We start from the raw sequence: 27,134 nt of genomic DNA, 5'->3' as shown, positions 1-27,134 counted from the left end.
TGTTTTTACAGGATTAAGACGCGGCTAGGCTAGGCTAGGTTATATATGATTACGGGTTCACACTCGTTTTAATTGAGTGAGAAATTTTACCCCCAAAAGTCGAGTACGTATAGTTATATATAATTTTATATAAGTTTGAATACTGATCGTACACATAAAATTATGTATAATTATATATAGATATACGTTTATGATTTACATTATACATAAATATATATATAAATATACATATACGGATACATACACTGAGAAAAAAATTTCTTTAAATACATTTAAGAAACTCGGTTTTCTTATTACAAAGAAATGATTTATTTCAGTTTAATAATGATACTATTGATGTCATGAAATCATTACTTAGAGGAACAAAATCAAAAATGTACGAAATGATTTACTTAAAAGAATAAAATATTTATTTGCTAGCATACCTTGTTTAGTTGCTGTAAAAAAATATTTGTTTGCATCAAAGAATTCTATTTCAAGAAAATGCATTTTCTTGATTGAAAGAATTTTTTTTCTCAGTGTAGATATATATATATATATATATATATATATATATATATATATTATATATCTCTTTTCTCTCTCTCTCTCAATTCTGTAATAGCATTATGTGACGATCCGTTTCTACATGAAGCACCCTCGCGCTCGGCACGACCGCGCTATATGTAGGTTAACTCCCTTAAAGAGAAGAAAGTTATATTTTTTCTTATTACTTAATCGTGCTGCGGGTGGTAGTCTTTATATAATTGCATTTTACTCCCGAGAGAACCGAGAGGTGAGCCGCCTGTCGGCGGCGCCGCGCAGTAACTGGCGAGCAAGCGCGCGGCGACGCATATAGTATTCTCGCAAAGTCGAGAAAGCGGGTAATCTTTCTGATTGGCTGATGGTGGATCGGGGTAGCCAGCTCGGTATGGTATATAAGCGCGTCGCTTTTCACAGTCGCCACCGCTGCTACTGCATTCGTTGAAGCTGGAGCGTTTGGCTGCGTCAGAAGTCAGCAGAAGTTTTTAGTGCTGCGTTTGAATTAGCGTTAGAGATTATATACGTTGTATATAAAGTCGTGAAGACTTAGTAGCTTTCGTTTCTCTCGTCAGAGACGCATAGCTCACGACGCGCGTGGACAAGTGACACGTGGCGAATAAGATTCAGACGCGAGCATCTTGAGATATCTTTTCCGAACTCGACGAAAAGAAGCACGAGAACAAAAATGATGCTGAGCCTACAGCGAAGAATGGTATCTCAGTGGAGAATATTATCCACCTTGCTGTTTCTCGGATTGATTTGCAATGGCGAATTGATGCCCGTTCGTGTACCTGAAGAAACAACGACAACGTCGTCATCGACAGCCAAAAAGAATGGCATTGGCTCTCTGAATAACTACTGGCAAGCGTGGCTCCCGCTGGGCGAGCAGAACGCCTACCAACCCGATCTGAACTCCGCTACTCTTATGCGACGGACGCAAAGAGAGCCGAGTGTGTTTATCGCTCCGGAGTTAAACAACATGAACTTTATAAGTCCTAAGGCGAGCAAGAAATTTCTCCGGGATTTATTAAAAAAGAAGTTCGAAACCTCGAAGAACGACCAAGTAAAGTCGACCGGTCCACTGCAGCTTAAAGTATCTATGAATTCCGAGTCCGATCGTCAGGTCGAAACCGAGATGTCCCTACTAGCAAAATACATTAACAGTATAATGACTAATACTGGCTAAATATTGGGCATCGCTACTACTACCGGAAATTTCGGGAGATATTATCTTTAACATCAGGGCTGAATAGATAGAACAGAATATAGGAAGAGGTTTTTAGTGGGTAGGCTATGGGGGCAGTATCTCCCGCGATGTGCCCCCATAGAATCCCACACTATCCGGGTGTACGGGCACCCGGATGTCTTTGGCCTCTTGGTGGTTGATAACTACAAAGTTATCCTTCCAAGATGGTCAGGTTGAAGATTTTCCTCTTCCTCGTTAAAAAAAAAAAAAAAAAAAAAAGAGAGAGAGAGAGAGAGAGAGAGAATAATACAGTAGATGTTTCAGTTCATATAAATATCCATTGTTATATTTGGTGCAAAATATTCTGATATCATTATTTTTGTAGAGAAGGTTAATGCGTGCGCGTGTAATTCTTCATTTAAAATAATCGTTAGTTTAATAATTAAAGTTAGATTTTGGTTGGAATAAGAAGGTCTGTGATATTACTTGGGCTAAATTAGATGAAGTTTTATCTTAGGTATAAGATGTGTTTCTTTACAGTATACTATATATCACTTATATTATATGTATCATTTTGATTGAATTTGATGAAGAGTATTATCTTGGATTTATTTGATACATAAACAAATGTGATTTTTTCCAACCATAAAGGTATACTATATATGTCACTCAGGTGAAATTTAATCAAAAGTCCTACCTTGGATTTGCTATTTCTTTCCTTAAAGAAAAACCATACATTTGGCGCCTTTTTTTTACCTTTTTTAAAAAGGTAATTTTCTTCGGATATAACGGATATATTTTGCAGTGTTTATAGGCCACTTAAGTTGAATTTGATTAAAAGGATCATCTTGGATTGATGTAATTTTTTTCCTTAAATTTAAATTTAATCAATTATATATTGATGGTGATGATTAAATAGATAAGGTGTGACGTAGACTTGTTCATCGGTTAAATATTGATAACGTTGTAAGGATAAGAACCATCTTTTGTCACCAAGGTTTGTCACCGGAAATTATATACGTTACTAGTAAAGTAAAGAATAAAAATTAGTATTATTAAAAACATTTATTGAAAATTTTATTCGAGCTAATTAACAGTTGTGAATATTGATTGACAATTACAGCAACATTTCACTGATCCACAATTCTATGTCACACAACATCTCATCTATCTCATCGACGCCAGTGTAAAATCTGAGCTCGTTACTCACTGATTAATTAATTTTTCATTGGTGTTGATGATTAAATAAATGAAGTGTGACGTAGAGTTGTGCATCGGTTAAATATTGATAACGTTGTAAGGATAAGAACCATCCTTTGTCACCAAGGTACCGGCAATTATGTACGTTACTACTAAAGTAAAGAATACAAATTAGTATTTAAAGTTTTATTCAAACTAATTAATAAGTTGTGAATATTGATTGACAATTACAGCAACATTTAACTGATCCACAATTCTATATCGCACGACATCTCGTCTATCTCATCGACACCAGTGTAAAATCTGAGTTATGTTACCCTCTGTTTAATTAATTTTACACTGTTGATGCTGGTGGTTAAATAGATGAGGTGTGACACGTAGAGTTGTGCATTGGTTTGCAATATTGAGAACGTTGTAAGGATAAGTTCTTTTGTCACCAAGGTACCTGTAATTATACATACATTACTAATAAAGCAAAGAATAAAAATTAGTATTATAAAAAACATTTATTTACAGTTTTATTAAAGCAGATTAAAAGCTGTACATATCGATTGTAAATTACAGCAACATTTAACTGTTGCACACATCTTATCTGTCTCATCGACGCCAGTGTAAAATTGAATCAGAGAGTAACATAGCTCAGTTAAATGTTTAATATATATGTATAATAATAAAATAACAATACGAGAATATTTACCATATAAATTTCATATATTACACATATTTGCAATCGAAATTTGTATTATAACCTCATCCTGCATGTCCTGCACGTCACTTACAATTAGAACGAGTCACTGGCTAACCCACGTGACCCAATAAGAATACACGCAGGAGCACGCCGGAGAGAGAGAAGGAAATAAATCTTAAGGTCCTCACACATGAACTGACATTACCATATGAGTAAGGTTTCGATCACTCACGTACTTGATTCAGCCGGTTACGGTTACGGTCGCCCAATTCTGCAACGCGTCGAAACCTTAATGTTATGGATATGTCAATTCATGTGTGAGGGCCTTTACGTCGTCCGTCGCTTTTCAATGTCGCTTTTCTACGTCCCACAGTGGGAGAAAACGAGACGTTAGGCGACAAAAATCTGTAACTACGTCAATTTTCAATGGGAAATAATTGAAACTTGGTATCCTACAAGCTTTTTGGTCGCTAAATCTGAATCCACTGCTAAAAATTAAAAATTTGATATAGCAAATCCACTATGACCAAACAAAAGTGCTACTGAAATGATTTCGGGGTACATTATATCGATCTAAAAATCAAAAACTCACACTAGTACGACGTAGCATATGACTCTGAACAGCGTTCAGAGACACTACCGATAAACTCTAAATGTTCTTATATGTAATTCTTATTGTTGATATATTTTAAATTAGCAACATTCCCAACATTAATACTAAAAATAATAATTAGGCTCTTGTAATTCAATTAAAACAAGAAGGATAATAAGAGTCAGCACAATTAAGATATGTGTGTGCAAATTAATTTTGTTTATTGTTAAATACGTTTAAACGAATTGCAACGCGAACGCAATTTAATACATTAATTGATTAATATAATGCGCAGACGTTTCGACTGCCGATCAGTGGTGCAAGTTTTCGGCCGCCAGCATCGACGGTGGGGGCGGGCACTCGGTGTCGCGTTCGTGCCTCGAGTCTCGGGTCTCGGGCCGGCTCGGCCGCGTCCGCCGCTACTTGGCTATTAGATTGCTTTTTCTCCAAGGCTGCCATGAAGACGAGCGTTTAGCGCGTTGACGCTTGATGAGAGGCCCCGCTCATTCACCGCCCATTACGCAAAAAAAAAAGGTCACGATTCACGACGTGATGATAAACGATTTCGATAAAACTTATTATGGATAGGATAGGTTATCACGTAAGGGATAATGTGAGCATGATAAGCAAGAAAATCGTAATTAAAAATTATGAGTGTCGTATCAATCTAAAGAAGAAGACGTCAATGCGCTGAACGCTCGTCTTCGTGGCAGCCTTGGAGAAAAAGGACGGATGTCTCTCTCCTTCTAATAGCCGAGTAGCGGCGGACGCGGCTAATGCTATAAGCATTCGTACACAAACTTATATTATAATACAATTACTCTCTAAATTTTTTTCGAGTGAAAATCTCACTCGAAATATAGAGTGACACGCCGAGTCACTTGAATTTGAGTTACTTCTCACTCTTATAGACTGAATTTCTTCATTCTTTATCAAGAAGTGCACATTTTCAGTTTTTATTTTGGAGAGAATGTCTTCTTGGAATGAATATCTTAATTAAAGAGTCACTTTACTGCGTCGCCGCACGCTTGCTCGCCAGTTACTGCGCGGCCGAGACCCGTTAGACGGCTTAACTCTCGGTTCTCTCGGAGTAAAATGCAGTTACATAAATATCATAAGAAATAGTATATATTATAATATATACTACCCGCAGCACGCGCGGATTAGGTCAAGCAAAAATTAATTTCCTTCTCTATAAGAGAGTTAACCTACCTATCGGTAGTGGCGCGCATTCATTGGCAGACGAGCGCGAGGGTGCCTCATGTAGCGAAGGATCGTCACATAATGTTTTTACAGGATTAAGACGCGGCTAGGCTAGGCTAGGTTATATATGATTACGGGTTCACACTCGTTTTAATTGAGTGAGAAATTTTACCCCCAAAAGTCGAGTACGTATAGTTATATATAATTTTATATAAGTTTGAATACTGATCGTACACATAAAATTATGTATAATTATATATAGATATACGTTTATGATTTACATTATACATAAATATATATATAAATATACATATACGGATACATACACTGAGAAAAAAATTTCTTTAAATACATTTAAGAAACTCGGTTTTCTTATTACAAAGAAATGATTTATTTCAGTTTAATAATGATACTATTGATGTCATGAAATCATTACTTAGAGGAACAAAATCAAAAATGTACGAAATGATTTACTTAAAAGAATAAAATATTTATTTGCTAGCATACATTGTTTAGTTGCTGTAAAAAAATATTTGTTTGCATCAAAGAATTCTATTTCAAGAAAATGCATTTTCTTGATTGAAAGAATTTTTTTTCTCAGTGTAGATATATATATATATATATATATATTATATATCTCTCTTCTCTCTCTCTCTCAATTCTGTAATAGCATTATGTGACGATCCGTTTCTACATGAAGCACCCTCGCGCTCGGCACGACCGCGCTATATGTAGGTTAACTCCCTTAAAGAGAAGAAAGTTATATTTTTTCTTATTACTTAATCGTGCTGCGGGTGGTAGTCTTTATATAATTGCATTTTACTCCCGAGAGAACCGAGAGGTGAGCCGCCTGTCGGCGGCGCCGCGCAGTAACTGGCGAGCAAGCGCGCGGCGACGCATATAGTATTCTCGCAAAGTCGAGAGAGCGGGTAATCTTTCTGATTGGCTGATGGTGGATCGGGGTAGCCAGCTCGGTATGGTATATAAGCGCGTCGCTTTTCACAGTCGCCACCGCTGCTACTGCATTCGTTGAAGCTGGAGCGTTTGGCTGCGTCAGAAGTCAGCAGAAGTTTTTAGTGCTGCGTTTGAGTTAGCGTTAGAGATTATATACGTTGTATATAAAGTCGTGAAGACTTAGTAGCTTTCGTTTCTCTCGTCAGAGACGCATAGCTCACGACGCGCGTGGACAAGTGACACGTGGCGAATAAGATTCAGACGCGAGCATCTTGAGATATCTTTTCCGAACTCGACGAAAAGAAGCACGAGAACAAAAATGATGCTGAGCCTACAGCGAAGAATGGTATCTCAGTGGAGAATGTTATCCACCTTGCTGTTTCTCGGATTGATTTGCAATGGCGAATTGATGCCCGTTCGTGTACCTGAAGAAACAACGACAACGTCGTCATCGACAGCCAAAAAGAATGGCATTGGCTCTCTGAATAACTACTGGCAAGCGTGGCTCCCGCTGGGCGAGCAGAACGCCTACCAACCCGATCTGAACTCCGCTACTCTTATGCGACGGACGCAAAGAGAGCCGAGTGTGTTTATCGCTCCGGAGTTAAACAACATGAACTTTATAAGTCCTAAGGCGAGCAAGAAATTTCTCCGGGATTTATTAAAAAAGAAGTTCAATAATACGCAAAACCTCAGGCTTGGGTAAGTTGATATATTTTTTTAATTAATTAAGTTCAAGTTAATCAAGTTGATATTAAGTTAAATTTTTCAAAATAACTTGTCACAGTTAAAAAATTAAAATATTTAAAATTAACTATATACTATAAGTTAACAGCTATTAACTTTTTAAATTTATTGTCAATTTTTAATTTTTTTACTAGTTACTACTCGATAACCTTGGCAAACCTCGAAGAACGACCAAGTAAAGTCGACCGGTCCACTGCAGCTTAAAGTATCTATGAATTCCGAGTCCGATCGTCAGGTCGAAACCGAGATGTCCCTACTAGCAAAATACATTAACAGTATAATGACTAATACTGGCTAAATATTGGGCATCGCTACTACTACCGGAAATTTCGGGAGATATTATCTTTAACATCAGGGCTGAATAGATAGAACAGAATATAGGAAGAGGTTTTTAGTGGGTAGGCTATGGGGGCAGTATCTCCCGCGATGTGCCCCCATAGAATCCCACACTATCCGGGTGTACGGGCACCCGGATGTCTTTGGCCTCTTGGTGGTTGATAACTACAAAGTTATCCTTCCAAGATGGTCAGGTTGAAGATTTTCCTCTTCCTCGTTAAAAAAAAAAAAAAAAAAAAAAGAGAGAGAGAGAGAGAGAGAGAGAGAATAATACAGTAGATGTTTCAGTTCATATAAATATCCATTGTTATATTTGGTGCAAAATATTCTGATATCATTATTTTTGTAGAGAAGGTTAATGCGTGCGCGTGTAATTCTTCATTTAAAATAATCGTTAGTTTAATAATTAAAGTTAGATTTTGGTTGGAATAAGAAGGTCTGTGATATTACTTGGGCTAAATTAGATGAAGTTTTATCTTAGGTATAAGATGTGTTTCTTTACAGTATACTATATATCACTTATATTATATGTATCATTTTGATTGAATTTGATGAAGAGTATTATCTTGGATTTATTTGATACATAAACAAATGTGATTTTTTCCAACCATAAAGGTATACTATATATGTCACTCAGGTGAAATTTAATCAAAAGTCCTACCTTGGATTTGCTATTTCTTTCCTTAAAGAAAAACCATACATTTGGCGCCTTTTTTTTACCTTTTTTAAAAAGGTAATTTTCTTCGGATATAACGGATATATTTTGCAGTGTTTATAGGCCACTTAAGTTGAATTTGATTAAAAGGATCATCTTGGATTGATGTAATTTTTTTCCTTAAATTTAAATTTAATCAATTATATATTGATGGTGATGATTAAATAGATAAGGTGTGACGTAGACTTGTTCATCGGTTAAATATTGATAACGTTGTAAGGATAAGAACCATCTTTTGTCACCAAGGTTTGTCACCGGAAATTATATACGTTACTAGTAAAGTAAAGAATAAAAATTAGTATTATTAAAACATTTATTGAAAATTTTATTCGAGCTAATTAACAGTTGTGAATATTGATTGACAATTACAGCAACATTTCACTGATCCACAATTCTATGTCACACAACATCTCATCTATCTCATCGACGCCAGTGTAAAATCTGAGCTCGTTACTCACTGATTAATTAATTTTTCATTGGTTTTGATGATTAAATAAATGAAGTGTGACGTAGAGTTGTGCATCGGTTAAATATTGATAACGTTGTAAGGATAAGAACCATCCTTTGTCACCAAGGTACCGGCAATTATGTACGTTACTACTAAAGTAAAGAATACAAATTAGTATTTAAAGTTTTATTCAAACTAATTAATAAGTTGTGAATATTGATTGACAATTACAGCAACATTTAACTGATCCACAATTCTATATCGCACGACATCTCGTCTATCTCATCGACACCAGTGTAAAATCTGAGTTATGTTACCCTCTGTTTAATTAATTTTACACTGTTGATGCTGGTGGTTAAATAGATGAGGTGTGACACGTAGAGTTGTGCATTGGTTTGCAATATTGAGAACGTTGTAAGGATAAGTTCTTTTGTCACCAAGGTACCTGTAATTATACATACATTACTAATAAAGCAAAGAATAAAAATTAGTATTATAAAAAACATTTATTTACAGTTTTATTAAAGCAGATTAAAAGCTGTACATATCGATTGTAAATTACAGCAACATTTAACTGTTGCACACATCTTATCTGTCTCATCGACGCCAGTGTAAAATTGAATCAGAGAGTAACATAGCTCAGTTAAATGTTTAATATATATGTATAATAATAAAATAACAATACGAGAATATTTACCATATAAATTTCATATATTACACATATTTGCAATCGAAATTTGTATTATAACCTCATCCTGCATGTCCTGCACGTCACTTACAATTAGAACGAGTCACTGGCTAACCCACGTGACCCAATAAGAATACACGCAGGAGCACGCCGGAGAGAGAGAAGGAAATAAATCTTAAGGTCCTCACACATGAACTGACATTACCATATGAGTAAGGTTTCGATCACTCACGTACTTGATTCAGCCGGTTACGGTTACGGTCGCCCAATTCTGCAACGCGTCGAAACCTTAATGTTATGGATATGTCAATTCATGTGTGAGGGCCTTTACGTCGTCCGTCGCTTTTCAATGTCGCTTTTCTACGTCCCACAGTGGGAGAAAACGAGACGTTAGGCGACAAAAATCTGTAACTACGTCAATTTTCAATGGGAAATAATTGAAACTTGGTATCCTACAAGCTTTTTGGTCGCTAAATCTGAATCCACTGCTAAAAATTAAAAATTTGATATAGCAAATCCACTATGACCAAACAAAAGTGCTACTGAAATGATTTCGGGGTACATTATATCGATCTAAAAATCAAAAACTCACACTAGTACGACGTAGCATATGACTCTGAACAGCGTTCAGAGACACTACCGTGTCTACCGATAAACTCTAAATGTTCTTATATGTAATTCTTATTGTTGATATATTTTAAATTAGCAACATTCCCAACATTAATACTAAAAATAATAATTAGGCTCTTGTAATTCAATTAAAACAAGAAGGATAATAAGAGTCAGCACAATTAAGATATGTGTGTGCAAATTAATTTTGTTTATTGTTAAATACGTTTAAACGAATTGCAACGCGAACGCAATTTAATACATTAATTGATTAATATAATGCGCAGACGTTTCGACTGCCGATCAGTGGTGCAAGTTTTCGGCCGCCAGCATCGACGGTGGGGGCGGGCACTCGGTGTCGCGTTCGTGCCTCGAGTCTCGGGTCTCGGGCCGGCTCGGCCGCGTCCGCCGCTACTTGGCTATTAGATTGCTTTTTCTCCAAGGCTGCCATGAAGACGAGCGTTTAGCGCGTTGACGCTTGATGAGAGGCCCCGCTCATTCACCGCCCATTACGCAAAAAAAAAGGTCACGATTCACGACGTGATGATAAACGATTTCGATAAAACTTATTATGGATAGGATAGGTTATCACGTAAGGGATAATGTGAGCATGATAAGCAAGAAAATCGTAATTAAAAATTATGAGTGTCGTATCAATCTAAAGAAGAAGACGTCAATGCGCTGAACGCTCGTCTTCGTGGCAGCCTTGGAGAAAAAGGACGGATGTCTCTCTCCTTCTAATAGCCGAGTAGCGGCGGACGCGGCTAATGCTATAAGCATTCGTACACAAACTTATATTATAATACAATTACTCTCTAAATTTTTTTCGAGTGAAAATCTCACTCGAAATATAGAGTGACACGCCGAGTCACTTGAATTTGAGTTACTTCTCACTCTTATAGACTGAATTTCTTCATTCTTTATCAAGAAGTGCACATTTTCAGTTTTTATTTTGGAGAGAATGTCTTCTTGGAATGAATATCTTAATTAAAGAGTCACTTTACTGCGTCGCCGCACGCTTGCTCGCCAGTTACTGCGCGGCCGAGACCCGTTAGACGGCTTAACTCTCGGTTCTCTCGGGAGTAAAATGCAGTTACATAAATATCATAAGAAATAGTATATATTATAATATATACTACCCGCAGCACGCGCGGATTAGGTCAAGCAAAAATTAATTTCCTTCTCTATAAGAGAGTTAACCTACCTATCGGTAGTGGCGCGCATTCATTGGCAGACGAGCGCGAGGGTGCCTCATGTAGCGAAGGATCGTCACATAATGTTTTTACAGGATTAAGACGCGGCTAGGCTAGGCTAGGTTATATATGATTACGGGTTCACACTCGTTTTAATTGAGTGAGAAATTTTACCCCCAAAAGTCGAGTACGTATAGTTATATATAATTTTATATAAGTTTGAATACTGATCGTACACATAAAATTATGTATAATTATATATAGATATACGTTTATGATTTACATTATACATAAATATATATATATAAATATACATATACGGATACATACACTGAGAAAAAAATTTCTTTAAATACATTTAAGAAACTCGGTTTTCTTATTACAAAGAAATGATTTATTTCAGTTTAATAATGATACTATTGATGTCATGAAATCATTACTTAGAGGAACAAAATCAAAAATGTACGAAATGATTTACTTAAAAGAATAAAATATTTATTTGCTAGCATACATTGTTTAGTTGCTGTAAAAAAATATTTGTTTGCATCAAAGAATTCTATTTCAAGAAAATGCATTTTCTTGATTGAAAGAATTTTTTTTCTCAGTGTAGATATATATATATATATCTCTCTTCTCTCTCTCTCTCTCAATTCTGTAATAGCATTATGTGACGATCCGTTTCTACATGAAGCACCCTCGCGCTCGGCACGACCGCGCTATATGTAGGTTAACTCCCTTAAAGAGAAGAAAGTTATATTTTTTCTTATTACTTAATCGTGCTGCGGGTGGTAGTCTTTATATAATTGCATTTTACTCCCGAGAGAACCGAGAGGTGAGCCGCCTGTCGGCGGCACCGCGCAGTAACTGGCGAGCAAGCGCGCGGCGACGCATATAGTATTCTCGCAAAGTCGAGAGAGCGGGTAATCTTTCTGATTGGCTGATGGTGGATCGGGGTAGCCAGCTCGGTATGGTATATAAGCGCGTCGCTTTTCACAGTCGCCACCGCTGCTACTGCATTCGTTGAAGCTGGAGCGTTTGGCTGCGTCAGAAGTCAGCAGAAGTTTTTAGTGCTGCGTTTGAGTTAGCGTTAGAGATTATATACGTTGTATATAAAGTCGTGAAGACTTAGTAGCTTTCGTTTCTCTCGTCAGAGACGCATAGCTCACGACGCGCGTGGACAAGTGACACGTGGCGAATAAGATTCAGACGCGAGCATCTTGAGATATCTTTTCCGAACTCGACGAAAAGAAGCACGAGAACAAAAATGATGCTGAGCCTACAGCGAAGAATGGTATCTCAGTGGAGAATGTTATCCACCTTGCTGTTTCTCGGATTGATTTGCAATGGCGAATTGATGCCCGTTCGTGTACCTGAAGAAACAACGACAACGTCGTCATCGACAGCCAAAAAGAATGGCATTGGCTCTCTGAATAACTACTGGCAAGCGTGGCTCCCGCTGGGCGAGCAGAACGCCTACCAACCCGATCTGAACTCCGCTACTCTTATGCGACGGACGCAAAGAGAGCCGAGTGTGTTTATCGCTCCGGAGTTAAACAACATGAACTTTATAAGTCCTAAGGCGAGCAAGAAATTTCTCCGGGATTTATTAAAAAAGAAGTTCAATAATACGCAAACCTCAGGCTTGGGTAAGTTGATATATTTTTTTAATTAATTAAGTTCAAGTTAATCAAGTTGATATTAAGTTAAATTTTTCAAAATAACTTGTCACAGTTAAAAAATTAAAATATTTAAAATTAACTATATACTATAAGTTAACAGCTATTAACTTTTTAAATTTATTGTCAATTTTTAATTTTTTTACTAGTTACTACTCGATAACCTTGGCAAACCTCGAAGAACGACCAAGTAAAGTCGACCGGTCCACTGCAGCTTAAAGTATCTATGAATTCCGAGTCCGATCGTCAGGTCGAAACCGAGATGTCCCTACTAGCAAAATACATTAACAGTATAATGACTAATACTGGCTAAATATTGGGCATCGCTACTACTACCGGAAATTTCGGGAGATATTATCTTTAACATCAGGGCTGAATAGATAGAACAGAATATAGGAAGAGGTTTTTAGTGGGTAGGCTATGGGGGCAGTATCTCCCGCGATGTGCCCCCATAGAATCCCACACTATCCGGGTGTACGGGCACCCGGATGTCTTTGGCCTCTTGGTGGTTGATAACTAAAAAGTTATCCTTCCAAGATGGTCAGGTTGAAGATTTTCCTCTTCCTCGTTAAAAAAAAAAAAAAAAAAAAAAAAGAGAGAGAGAGAGAGAGAGAGAATAATACAGTAGATGTTTCAGTTCATATAAATATCCATTGTTATATTTGGTGCAAAATATTCTGATATCATTATTTTTGTAGAGAAGGTTAATGCGTGCGCGTGTAATTCTTCATTTAAAATAATCGTTAGTTTAATAATTAAAGTTAGATTTTGGTTGGAATAAGGTCTGTGATATTACTTGGGCTAAATTAGATGAAGTTTTATCTTAGGTATAAGATGTGTTTCTTTACAGTATACTATATATCACTTATATTATATGTATCATTTTGATTGAATTTGATGAAGAGTATTATCTTGGATTTATTTGATACATAAACAAATGTGATTTTTTCCAACCATAAAGGTATACTATATATGTCACTCAGGTGAAATTTAATCAAAAGTCCTACCTTGGATTTGCTATTTCTTTCCTTAAAGAAAAACCATACATTTGGCGCCTTTTTTTTACCTTTTTTAAAAAGGTAATTTTCTTCGGATATAACGGATATATTTTGCAGTGTTTATAGGCCACTTAAGTTGAATTTGATTAAAAGGATCATCTTGGATTGATGTAATTTTTTTCCTTAAATTTAAATTTAATCAATTATATATTGATGGTGATGATTAAATAGATAAGGTGTGACGTAGACTTGTTCATCGGTTAAATATTGATAACGTTGTAAGGATAAGAACCATCTTTTGTCACCAAGGTTTGTCACCGGAAATTATATACGTTACTAGTAAAGTAAAGAATAAAAATTAGTATTATTAAAAACATTTATTGAAAATTTTATTCGAGCTAATTAACAGTTGTGAATATTGATTGACAATTACAGCAACATTTCACTGATCCACAATTCTATGTCACACAACATCTCATCTATCTCATCGACGCCAGTGTAAAATCTGAGCTCGTTACTCACTGATTAATTAATTTTTCATTGGTGTTGATGATTAAATAAATGAAGTGTGACGTAGAGTTGTGCATCGGTTAAATATTGATAACGTTGTAAGGATAAGAACCATCCTTTGTCACCAAGGTACCGGCAATTATGTACGTTACTACTAAAGTAAAGAATACAAATTAGTATTTAAAGTTTTATTCAAACTAATTAATAAGTTGTGAATATTGATTGACAATTACAGCAACATTTAACTGATCCACAATTCTATATCGCACGACATCTCGTCTATCTCATCGACACCAGTGTAAAATCTGAGTTGTGTTACCCTCTGTTTAATTAATTTTACACTGTTGATGCTGGTGGTTAAATAGATGAGGTGTGACACGTAGAGTTGTGCATTGGTTTGCAATATTGAGAACGTTGTAAGGATAAGTTCTTTTGTCACCAAGGTACCTGTAATTATACATACATTACTAATAAAGCAAAGAATAAAAATTAGTATTATAAAAAACATTTATTTACAGTTTTATTAAAGCAGATTAAAAGCTGTACATATCGATTGTAAATTACAGCAACATTTAACTGTTGCACACATCTTATCTGTCTCATCGACGCCAGTGTAAAATTGAATCAGAGAGTAACATAGCTCAGTTAAATGTTTAATATATATGTATAATAATAAAATAACAATACGAGAATATTTACCATATAAATTTCATATATTACACATATTTGCAATCGAAATTTGTATTATAACCTCATCCTGCATGTCCTGCACGTCACTTACAATTAGAACGAGTCACTGGCTAACCCACGTGACCCAATAAGAATACACGCAGGAGCACGCCGGAGAGAGAGAAGGAAATAAATCTTAAGGTCCTCACACATGAACTGACATTACCATATGAGTAAGGTTTCGATCACTCACGTACTTGATTCAGCCGGTTACGGTTACGGTCGCCCAATTCTGCAACGCGTCGAAACCTTAATGTTATGGATATGTCAATTCATGTGTGAGGGCCTTTACGTCGTCCGTCGCTTTTCAATGTCGCTTTTCTACGTCCCACAGTGGGAGAAAACGAGACGTTAGGCGACAAAAATCTGTAACTACGTCAATTTTCAATGGGAAATAATTGAAACTTGGTATCCTACAAGCTTTTTGGTCGCTAAATCTGAATCCACTGCTAAAAATTAAAAATTTGATATAGCAAATCCACTATGACCAAACAAAAGTGCTACTGAAATGATTTCGGGGTACATTATATCGATCTAAAAATCAAAAACTCACACTAGTACGACGTAGCATATGACTCTGAACAGCGTTCAGAGACACTACCGTGTCTACCGATAAACTCTAAATGTTCTTATATGTAATTCTTATTGTTGATATATTTTAAATTAGCAACATTGCCAACATTAATACTAAAAATAATAATTAGGCTCTTGTAATTCAATTAAAACAAGAAGGATAATAAGAGTCAGCACAATTAAGATATGTGTGTGCAAATTAATTTTGTTTATTGTTAAATACGTTTAAACGAATTGCAACGCGAACGCAATTTAATACATTAATTGATTAATATAATGCGCAGACGTTTCGACTGCCGATCAGTGGTGCAAGTTTTCGGCCGCCAGCATCGACGGTGGGGGCGGGCACTCGGTGTCGCGTTCGTGCCTCGAGTCTCGGGTCTCGGGCCGGCTCGGCCGCGTCCGCCGCTACTTGGCTATTAGATTGCTTTTTCTCCAAGGCTGCCATGAAGACGAGCGTTTAGCGCGTTGACGCTTGATGAGAGGCCCCGCTCATTCACCGCCCATTACGCAAAAAAAAAGGTCACGATTCACGACGTGATGATAAACGATTTCGATAAAACTTATTATGGATAGGATAGGTTATCACGTAAGGGATAATGTGAGCATGATAAGCAAGAAAATCGTAATTAAAAATTATGAGTGTCGTATCAATCTAAAGAAGAAGACGTCAATGCGCTGAACGCTCGTCTTCGTGGCAGCCTTGGAGAAAAAGGACGGATGTCTCTCTCCTTCTAATAGCCGAGTAGCGGCGGACGCGGCTAATGCTATAAGCATTCGTACACAAACTTATATTATAATACAATTACTCTCTAAATTTTTTTCGAGTGAAAATCTCACTCGAAATATAGAGTGACACGCCGAGTCACTTGAATTTGAGTTACTTCTCACTCTTATAGACTGAATTTCTTCATTCTTTATCAAGAAGTGCACATTTTCAGTTTTTATTTTGGAGAGAATGTCTTCTTGGAATGAATATCTTAATTAAAGAGTCACTTTACTGCGTCGCCGCACGCTTGCTCGCCAGTTACTGCGCGGCCGAGACCCGTTAGACGGCTTAACTCTCGGTTCTCTCGGGAGTAAAATGCAGTTACATAAATATCATAAGAAATAGTATATATTATAATATATACTACCCGCAGCACGCGCGGATTAGGTCAAGCAAAAATTAATTTCCTTCTCTATAAGAGAGTTAACCTACCTATCGGTAGTGGCGCGCATTCATTGGCAGACGAGCGCGAGGGTGCCTCATGTAGCGAAGGATCGTCACATAATGTTTTTACAGGATTAAGACGCGGCTAGGCTAGGCTAGGTTATATATGATTACGGGTTCACACTCGTTTTAATTGAGTGAGAAATTTTACCCCCAAAAGTCGAGTACGTATAGTTATATATAATTTTATATAAGTTTGAATACTGATCGTACACATAAAATTATGTATAATTATATATAGATATACGTTTATGATTTACATTATACATAAATATATATATATAAATATACATATACGGATACATACACTGAGAAAAAAATTTCTTTAAATACATTTAAGAAACTCGGTTTTCTTATTACAAAGAAATGATTTATTTCAGTTTAATAATGATACTATTGATGTCATGAAATCATTACTTAGAGGAACAAAATCAAAAATGTACGAAATGATTTACTTAAAAGAATAAAATATTTATTTGCTAGCATACATTGTTTAGTTGCTGTAAAAAAATATTTGTTTGCATCAAAGAATTCTATTTCAAGAAAATGCATTTTCTTGATTGAAAGAATTTTTTTTCTCAGTGTAGATATATATATATATATATCTCTCTTCTCTCTCTCTCTCAATTCTGTAATAGCATTATGTGACGATCCGTTTCTACATGAAGCACCCTCGCGCTCGGCACGACCGCGCTATATGTAGGTTAACTCCCTTAAAGAGAAGAAAGTTATATTTTTTCTTATTACTTAATCGTGCTGCGGGTGGTAGTCTTTATATAATTGCATTTTACTCCCGAGAGAACCGAGAGGTGAGCCGCCTGTCGGCGGCACCGCGCAGTAACTGGCGAGCAAGCGCGCGGCGACGCATATAGTATTCTCGCAAAGTCGAGAGAGCGGGTAATCTTTCTGATTGGCTGATGGTGGATCGGGGTAGCCAGCTCGGTATGGTATATAAGCGCGTCGCTTTTCACAGTCGCCACCGCTGCTACTGCATTCGTTGAAGCTGGAGCGTTTGGCTGCGTCAGAAGTCAGCAGAAGTTTTTAGTGCTGCGTTTGAGTTAGCGTTAGAGATTATATACGTTGTATATAAAGTCGTGAAGACTTAGTAGCTTTCGTTTCTCTCGTCAGAGACGCATAGCTCACGACGCGCGTGGACAAGTGACACGTGGCGAATAAGATTCAGACGCGAGCATCTTGAGATATCTTTTCCGAACTCGACGAAAAGAAGCACGAGAACAAAAATGATGCTGAGCCTACAGCGAAGAATGGTATCTCAGTGGAGAATGTTATCCACCTTGCTGTTTCTCGGATTGATTTGCAATGGCGAATTGATGCCCGTTCGTGTACCTGAAGAAACAACGACAACGTCGTCATCGACAGCCAAAAAGAATGGCATTGGCTCTCTGAATAACTACTGGCAAGCGTGGCTCCCGCTGGGCGAGCAGAACGCCTACCAACCCGATCTGAACTCCGCTACTCTTATGCGACGGACGCAAAGAGAGCCGAGTGTGTTTATCGCTCCGGAGTTAAACAACATGAACTTTATAAGTCCTAAGGCGAGCAAGAAATTTCTCCGGGATTTATTAAAAAAGAAGTTCAATAATACGCAAACCTCAGGCTTGGGTAAGTTGATATATTTTTTTAATTAATTAAGTTCAAGTTAATCAAGTTGATATTAAGTTAAATTTTTCAAAATAACTTGTCACAGTTAAAAAATTAAAATATTTAAAATTAACTATATACTATAAGTTAACAGCTATTAACTTTTTAAATTTATTGTCAATTTTTAATTTTTTTACTAGTTACTACTCGATAACCTTGGCAAACCTCGAAGAACGACCAAGTAAAGTCGACCGGTCCACTGCAGCTTAAAGTATCTATGAATTCCGAGTCCGATCGTCAGGTCGAAACCGAGATGTCCCTACTAGCAAAATACATTAACAGTATAATGACTAATACTGGCTAAATATTGGGCATCGCTACTACTACCGGAAATTTCGGGAGATATTATCTTTAACATCAGGGCTGAATAGATAGAACAGAATATAGGAAGAGGTTTTTAGTGGGTAGGCTATGGGGGCAGTATCTCCCGCGATGTGCCCCCATAGAATCCCACACTATCCGGGTGTACGGGCACCCGGATGTCTTTGGCCTCTTGGTGGTTGATAACTAAAAAGTTATCCTTCCAAGATGGTCAGGTTGAAGATTTTCCTCTTCCTCGTTAAAAAAAAAAAAAAAAAAAAAAAAAAAGAGAGAGAGAGAGAGAGAGAGAGAATAATACAGTAGATGTTTCAGTTCATATAAATATCCATTGTTATATTTGGTGCAAAATATTCTGATATCATTATTTTTGTAGAGAAGGTTAATGCGTGCGCGTGTAATTCTTCATTTAAAATAATCGTTAGTTTAATAATTAAAGTTAGATTTTGGTTGGAATAAGGTCTGTGATATTACTTGGGCTAAATTAGATGAAGTTTTATCTTAGGTATAAGATGTGTTTCTTTACAGTATACTATATATCACTTATATTATATGTATCATTTTGATTGAATTTGATGAAGAGTATTATCTTGGATTTATTTGATACATAAACAAATGTGATTTTTTCCAACCATAAAGGTATACTATATATGTCACTCAGGTGAAATTTAATCAAAAGTCCTACCTTGGATTTGCTATTTCTTTCCTTAAAGAAAAACCATACATTTGGCGCCTTTTTTTTACCTTTTTTAAAAAGGTAATTTTCTTCGGATATAACGGATATATTTTGCAGTGTTTATAGGCCACTTAAGTTGAATTTGATTAAAAGGATCATCTTGGATTGATGTAATTTTTTTCCTTAAATTTAAATTTAATCAATTATATATTGATGGTGATGATTAAATAGATAAGGTGTGACGTAGACTTGTTCATCGGTTAAATATTGATAACGTTGTAAGGATAAGAACCATCTTTTGTCACCAAGGTTTGTCACCGGAAATTATATACGTTACTAGTAAAGTAAAGAATAAAAATTAGTATTATTAAAAACATTTATTGAAAATTTTATTCGAGCTAATTAACAGTTGTGAATATTGATTGACAATTACAGCAACATTTCACTGATCCACAATTCTATGTCACACAACATCTCATCTATCTCATCGACGCCAGTGTAAAATCTGAGCTCGTTACTCACTGATTAATTAATTTTTCATTGGTGTTGATGATTAAATAAATGAAGTGTGACGTAGAGTTGTGCATCGGTTAAATATTGATAACGTTGTAAGGATAAGAACCATCCTTTGTCACCAAGGTACCGGCAATTATGTACGTTACTACTAAAGTAAAGAATACAAATTAGTATTTAAAGTTTTATTCAAACTAATTAATAAGTTGTGAATATTGATTGACAATTACAGCAACATTTAACTGATCCACAATTCTATATCGCACGACATCTCGTCTATCTCATCGACACCAGTGTAAAATCTGAGTTGTGTTACCCTCTGTTTAATTAATTTTACACTGTTGATGCTGGTGGTTAAATAGATGAGGTGTGACACGTAGAGTTGTGCATTGGTTTGCAATATTGAGAACGTTGTAAGGATAAGTTCTTTTGTCACCAAGGTACCTGTAATTATACATACATTACTAATAAAGCAAAGAATAAAAATTAGTATTATAAAAAACATTTATTTACAGTTTTATTAAAGCAGATTAAAAGCTGTACATATCGATTGTAAATTACAGCAACATTTAACTGTTGCACACATCTTATCTGTCTCATCGACGCCAGTGTAAAATTGAATCAGAGAGTAACATAGCTCAGTTAAATGTTTAATATATATGTATAATAATAAAATAACAATACGAGAATATTTACCATATAAATTTCATATATTACACATATTTGCAATCGAAATTTGTATTATAACCTCATCCTGCATGTCCTGCACGTCACTTACAATTAGAACGAGTCACTGGCTAACCCACGTGACCCAATAAGAATACACGCAGGAGCACGCCGGAGAGAGAGAAGGAAATAAATCTTAAGGTCCTCACACATGAACTGACATTACCATATGAGTAAGGTTTCGATCACTCACGTACTTGATTCAGCCGGTTACGGTTACGGTCGCCCAATTCTGCAACGCGTCGAAACCTTAATGTTATGGATATGTCAATTCATGTGTGAGGGCCTTTACGTCGTCCGTCGCTTTTCAATGTCGCTTTTCTACGTCCCACAGTGGGAGAAAACGAGACGTTAGGCGACAAAAATCTGTAACTACGTCAATTTTCAATGGGAAATAATTGAAACTTGGTATCCTACAAGCTTTTTGGTCGCTAAATCTGAATCCACTGCTAAAAATTAAAAATTTGATATAGCAAATCCACTATGACCAAACAAAAGTGCTACTGAAATGATTTCGGGGTACATTATATCGATCTAAAAATCAAAAACTCACACTAGTACGACGTAGCATATGACTCTGAACAGCGTTCAGAGACACTACCGTGTCTACCGATAAACTCTAAATGTTCTTATATGTAATTCTTATTGTTGATATATTTTAAATTAGCAACATTGCCAACATTAATACTAAAAATAATAATTAGGCTCTTGTAATTCAATTAAAACAAGAAGGATAATAAGAGTCAGCACAATTAAGATATGTGTGTGCAAATTAATTTTGTTTATTGTTAAATACGTTTAAACGAATTGCAACGCGAACGCAATTTAATACATTAATTGATTAATATAATGCGCAGACGTTTCGACTGCCGATCAGTGGTGCAAGTTTTCGGCCGCCAGCATCGACGGTGGGGGCGGGCACTCGGTGTCGCGTTCGTGCCTCGAGTCTCGGGTCTCGGGCCGGCTCGGCCGCGTCCGCCGCTACTTGGCTATTAGATTGCTTTTTCTCCAAGGCTGCCATGAAGACGAGCGTTTAGCGCGTTGACGCTTGATGAGAGGCCCCGCTCATTCACCGCCCATTACGCAAAAAAAAAGGTCACGATTCACGACGTGATGATAAACGATTTCGATAAAACTTATTATGGATAGGATAGGTTATCACGTAAGGGATAATGTGAGCATGATAAGCAAGAAAATCGTAATTAAAAATTATGAGTGTCGTATCAATCTAAAGAAGAAGACGTCAATGCGCTGAACGCTCGTCTTCGTGGCAGCCTTGGAGAAAAAGGACGGATGTCTCTCTCCTTCTAATAGCCGAGTAGCGGCGGACGCGGCTAATGCTATAAGCATTCGTACACAAACTTATATTATAATACAATTACTCTCTAAATTTTTTTCGAGTGAAAATCTCACTCGAAATATAGAGTGACACGCCGAGTCACTTGAATTTGAGTTACTTCTCACTCTTATAGACTGAATTTCTTCATTCTTTATCAAGAAGTGCACATTTTCAGTTTTTATTTTGGAGAGAATGTCTTCTTGGAATGAATATCTTAATTAAAGAGTCACTTTACTGCGTCGCCGCACGCTTGCTCGCCAGTTACTGCGCGGCCGAGACCCGTTAGACGGCTTAACTCTCGGTTCTCTCGGGAGTAAAATGCAGTTACATAAATATCATAAGAAATAGTATATATTATAATATATACTACCCGCAGCACGCGCGGATTAGGTCAAGCAAAAATTAATTTCCTTCTCTATAAGAGAGTTAACCTACCTATCGGTAGTGGCGCGCATTCATTGGCAGACGAGCGCGAGGGTGCCTCATGTAGCGAAGGATCGTCACATAATGTTTTTACAGGATTAAGACGCGGCTAGGCTAGGCTAGGTTATATATGATTACGGGTTCACACTCGTTTTAATTGAGTGAGAAATTTTACCCCCAAAAGTCGAGTACGTATAGTTATATATAATTTTATATAAGTTTGAATACTGATCGTACACATAAAATTATGTATAATTATATATAGATATACGTTTATGATTTACATTATACATAAATATATATATATAAATATACATATACGGATACATACACTGAGAAAAAAATTTCTTTAAATACATTTAAGAAACTCGGTTTTCTTATTACAAAGAAATGATTTATTTCAGTTTAATAATGATACTATTGATGTCATGAAATCATTACTTAGAGGAACAAAATCAAAAATGTACGAAATGATTTACTTAAAAGAATAAAATATTTATTTGCTAGCATACATTGTTTAGTTGCTGTAAAAAAATATTTGTTTGCATCAAAGAATTCTATTTCAAGAAAATGCATTTTCTTGATTGAAAGAATTTTTTTTCTCAGTGTAGATATATATATATATATATCTCTCTTCTCTCTCTCTCTCAATTCTGTAATAGCATTATGTGACGATCCGTTTCTACATGAAGCACCCTCGCGCTCGGCACGACCGCGCTATATGTAGGTTAACTCCCTTAAAGAGAAGAAAGTTATATTTTTTCTTATTACTTAATCGTGCTGCGGGTGGTAGTCTTTATATAATTGCATTTTACTCCCGAGAGAACCGAGAGGTGAGCCGCCTGTCGGCGGCACCGCGCAGTAACTGGCGAGCAAGCGCGCGGCGACGCATATAGTATTCTCGCAAAGTCGAGAGAGCGGGTAATCTTTCTGATTGGCTGATGGTGGATCGGGGTAGCCAGCTCGGTATGGTATATAAGCGCGTCGCTTTTCACAGTCGCCACCGCTGCTACTGCATTCGTTGAAGCTGGAGCGTTTGGCTGCGTCAGAAGTCAGCAGAAGTTTTTAGTGCTGCGTTTGAGTTAGCGTTAGAGATTATATACGTTGTATATAAAGTCGTGAAGACTTAGTAGCTTTCGTTTCTCTCGTCAGAGACGCATAGCTCACGACGCGCGTGGACAAGTGACACGTGGCGAATAAGATTCAGACGCGAGCATCTTGAGATATCTTTTCCGAACTCGACGAAAAGAAGCACGAGAACAAAAATGATGCTGAGCCTACAGCGAAGAATGGTATCTCAGTGGAGAATGTTATCCACCTTGCTGTTTCTCGGATTGATTTGCAATGGCGAATTGATGCCCGTTCGTGTACCTGAAGAAACAACGACAACGTCGTCATCGACAGCCAAAAAGAATGGCATTGGCTCTCTGAATAACTACTGGCAAGCGTGGCTCCCGCTGGGCGAGCAGAACGCCTACCAACCCGATCTGAACTCCGCTACTCTTATGCGACGGACGCAAAGAGAGCCGAGTGTGTTTATCGCTCCGGAGTTAAACAACATGAACTTTATAAGTCCTAAGGCGAGCAAGAAATTTCTCCGGGATTTATTAAAAAAGAAGTTCAATAATACGCAAACCTCAGGCTTGGGTAAGTTGATATATTTTTTTAATTAATTAAGTTCAAGTTAATCAAGTTGATATTAAGTTAAATTTTTCAAAATAACTTGTCACAGTTAAAAAATTAAAATATTTAAAATTAACTATATACTATAAGTTAACAGCTATTAACTTTTTAAATTTATTGTCAATTTTTAATTTTTTTACTAGTTACTACTCGATAACCTTGGCAAACCTCGAAGAACGACCAAGTAAAGTCGACCGGTCCACTGCAGCTTAAAGTATCTATGAATTCCGAGTCCGATCGTCAGGTCGAAACCGAGATGTCCCTACTAGCAAAATACATTAACAGTATAATGACTAATACTGGCTAAATATTGGGCATCGCTACTACTACCGGAAATTTCGGGAGATATTATCTTTAACATCAGGGCTGAATAGATAGAACAGAATATAGGAAGAGGTTTTTAGTGGGTAGGCTATGGGGGCAGTATCTCCCGCGATGTGCCCCCATAGAATCCCACACTATCCGGGTGTACGGGCACCCGGATGTCTTTGGCCTCTTGGTGGTTGATAACTAAAAAGTTATCCTTCCAAGATGGTCAGGTTGAAGATTTTCCTCTTCCTCGTTAAAAAAAAAAAAAAAAAAAAAAAAGAGAGAGAGAGAGAGAGAGAGAGAATAATACAGTAGATGTTTCAGTTCATATAAATATCCATTGTTATATTTGGTGCAAAATATTCTGATATCATTATTTTTGTAGAGAAGGTTAATGCGTGCGCGTGTAATTCTTCATTTAAAATAATCGTTAGTTTAATAATTAAAGTTAGATTTTGGTTGGAATAAGGTCTGTGATATTACTTGGGCTAAATTAGATGAAGTTTTATCTTAGGTATAAGATGTGTTTCTTTACAGTATACTATATATCACTTATATTATATGTATCATTTTGATTGAATTTGATGAAGAGTATTATCTTGGATTTATTTGATACATAAACAAATGTGATTTTTTCCAACCATAAAGGTATACTATATATGTCACTCAGGTGAAATTTAATCAAAAGTCCTACCTTGGATTTGCTATTTCTTTCCTTAAAGAAAAACCATACATTTGGCGCCTTTTTTTTACCTTTTTTAAAAAGGTAATTTTCTTCGGATATAACGGATATATTTTGCAGTGTTTATAGGCCACTTAAGTTGAATTTGATTAAAAGGATCATCTTGGATTGATGTAATTTTTTTCCTTAAATTTAAATTTAATCAATTATATATTGATGGTGATGATTAAATAGATAAGGTGTGACGTAGACTTGTTCATCGGTTAAATATTGATAACGTTGTAAGGATAAGAACCATCTTTTGTCACCAAGGTTTGTCACCGGAAATTATATACGTTACTAGTAAAGTAAAGAATAAAAATTAGTATTATTAAAAACATTTATTGAAAATTTTATTCGAGCTAATTAACAGTTGTGAATATTGATTGACAATTACAGCAACATTTCACTGATCCACAATTCTATGTCACACAACATCTCATCTATCTCATCGACGCCAGTGTAAAATCTGAGCTCGTTACTCACTGATTAATTAATTTTTCATTGGTGTTGATGATTAAATAAATGAAGTGTGACGTAGAGTTGTGCATCGGTTAAATATTGATAACGTTGTAAGGATAAGAACCATCCTTTGTCACCAAGGTACCGGCAATTATGTACGTTACTACTAAAGTAAAGAATACAAATTAGTATTTAAAGTTTTATTCAAACTAATTAATAAGTTGTGAATATTGATTGACAATTACAGCAACATTTAACTGATCCACAATTCTATATCGCACGACATCTCGTCTATCTCATCGACACCAGTGTAAAATCTGAGTTGTGTTACCCTCTGTTTAATTAATTTTACACTGTTGATGCTGGTGGTTAAATAGATGAGGTGTGACACGTAGAGTTGTGCATTGGTTTGCAATATTGAGAACGTTGTAAGGATAAGTTCTTTTGTCACCAAGGTACCTGTAATTATACATACATTACTAATAAAGCAAAGAATAAAAATTAGTATTATAAAAAACATTTATTTACAGTTTTATTAAAGCAGATTAAAAGCTGTACATATCGATTGTAAATTACAGCAACATTTAACTGTTGCACACATCTTATCTGTCTCATCGACGCCAGTGTAAAATTGAATCAGAGAGTAACATAGCTCAGTTAAATGTTTAATATATATGTATAATAATAAAATAACAATACGAGAATATTTACCATATAAATTTCATATATTACACATATTTGCAATCGAAATTTGTATTATAACCTCATCCTGCATGTCCTGCACGTCACTTACAATTAGAACGAGTCACTGGCTAACCCACGTGACCCAATAAGAATACACGCAGGAGCACGCCGGAGAGAGAGAAGGAAATAAATCTTAAGGTCCTCACACATGAACTGACATTACCATATGAGTAAGGTTTCGATCACTCACGTACTTGATTCAGCCGGTTACGGTTACGGTCGCCCAATTCTGCAACGCGTCGAAACCTTAATGTTATGGATATGTCAATTCATGTGTGAGGGCCTTTACGTCGTCCGTCGCTTTTCAATGTCGCTTTTCTACGTCCCACAGTGGGAGAAAACGAGACGTTAGGCGACAAAAATCTGTAACTACGTCAATTTTCAATGGGAAATAATTGAAACTTGGTATCCTACAAGCTTTTTGGTCGCTAAATCTGAATCCACTGCTAAAAATTAAAAATTTGATATAGCAAATCCACTATGACCAAACAAAAGTGCTACTGAAATGATTTCGGGGTACATTATATCGATCTAAAAATCAAAAACTCACACTAGTACGACGTAGCATATGACTCTGAACAGCGTTCAGAGACACTACCGTGTCTACCGATAAACTCTAAATGTTCTTATATGTAATTCTTATTGTTGATATATTTTAAATTAGCAACATTGCCAACATTAATACTAAAAATAATAATTAGGCTCTTGTAATTCAATTAAAACAAGAAGGATAATAAGAGTCAGCACAATTAAGATATGTGTGTGCAAATTAATTTTG

The 27,134-nt window shown here is 36.2% G+C and overlaps 1 protein-coding gene across 1 annotated transcript; it reads left to right on the top strand.

The window, feature by feature from the left end:
- Window positions 1–705: 705 nt before the first annotated feature.
- On the top strand, window positions 706–24,085 carry LOC118648430 (the record flags this gene model as incomplete). Its single annotated transcript, XM_036294739.1, has 2 exons — window positions 706–1,546; window positions 24,042–24,085. Coding segments are annotated over exons 1-2 (383 nt in total), but the record flags the coding sequence as incomplete, so codon positions are not given.
- Between the last annotated feature and the right edge of the window lie 3,049 nt (window positions 24,086–27,134).

Source organism: Monomorium pharaonis, unplaced genomic scaffold (assembly GCF_013373865.1).
Source record: "Monomorium pharaonis isolate MP-MQ-018 unplaced genomic scaffold, ASM1337386v2 scaffold_433, whole genome shotgun sequence".
Classification (NCBI taxonomy): domain Eukaryota; kingdom Metazoa; phylum Arthropoda; class Insecta; order Hymenoptera; family Formicidae; genus Monomorium; species Monomorium pharaonis.
This window is presented reverse-complemented; position numbering and strand designations above follow the sequence as displayed.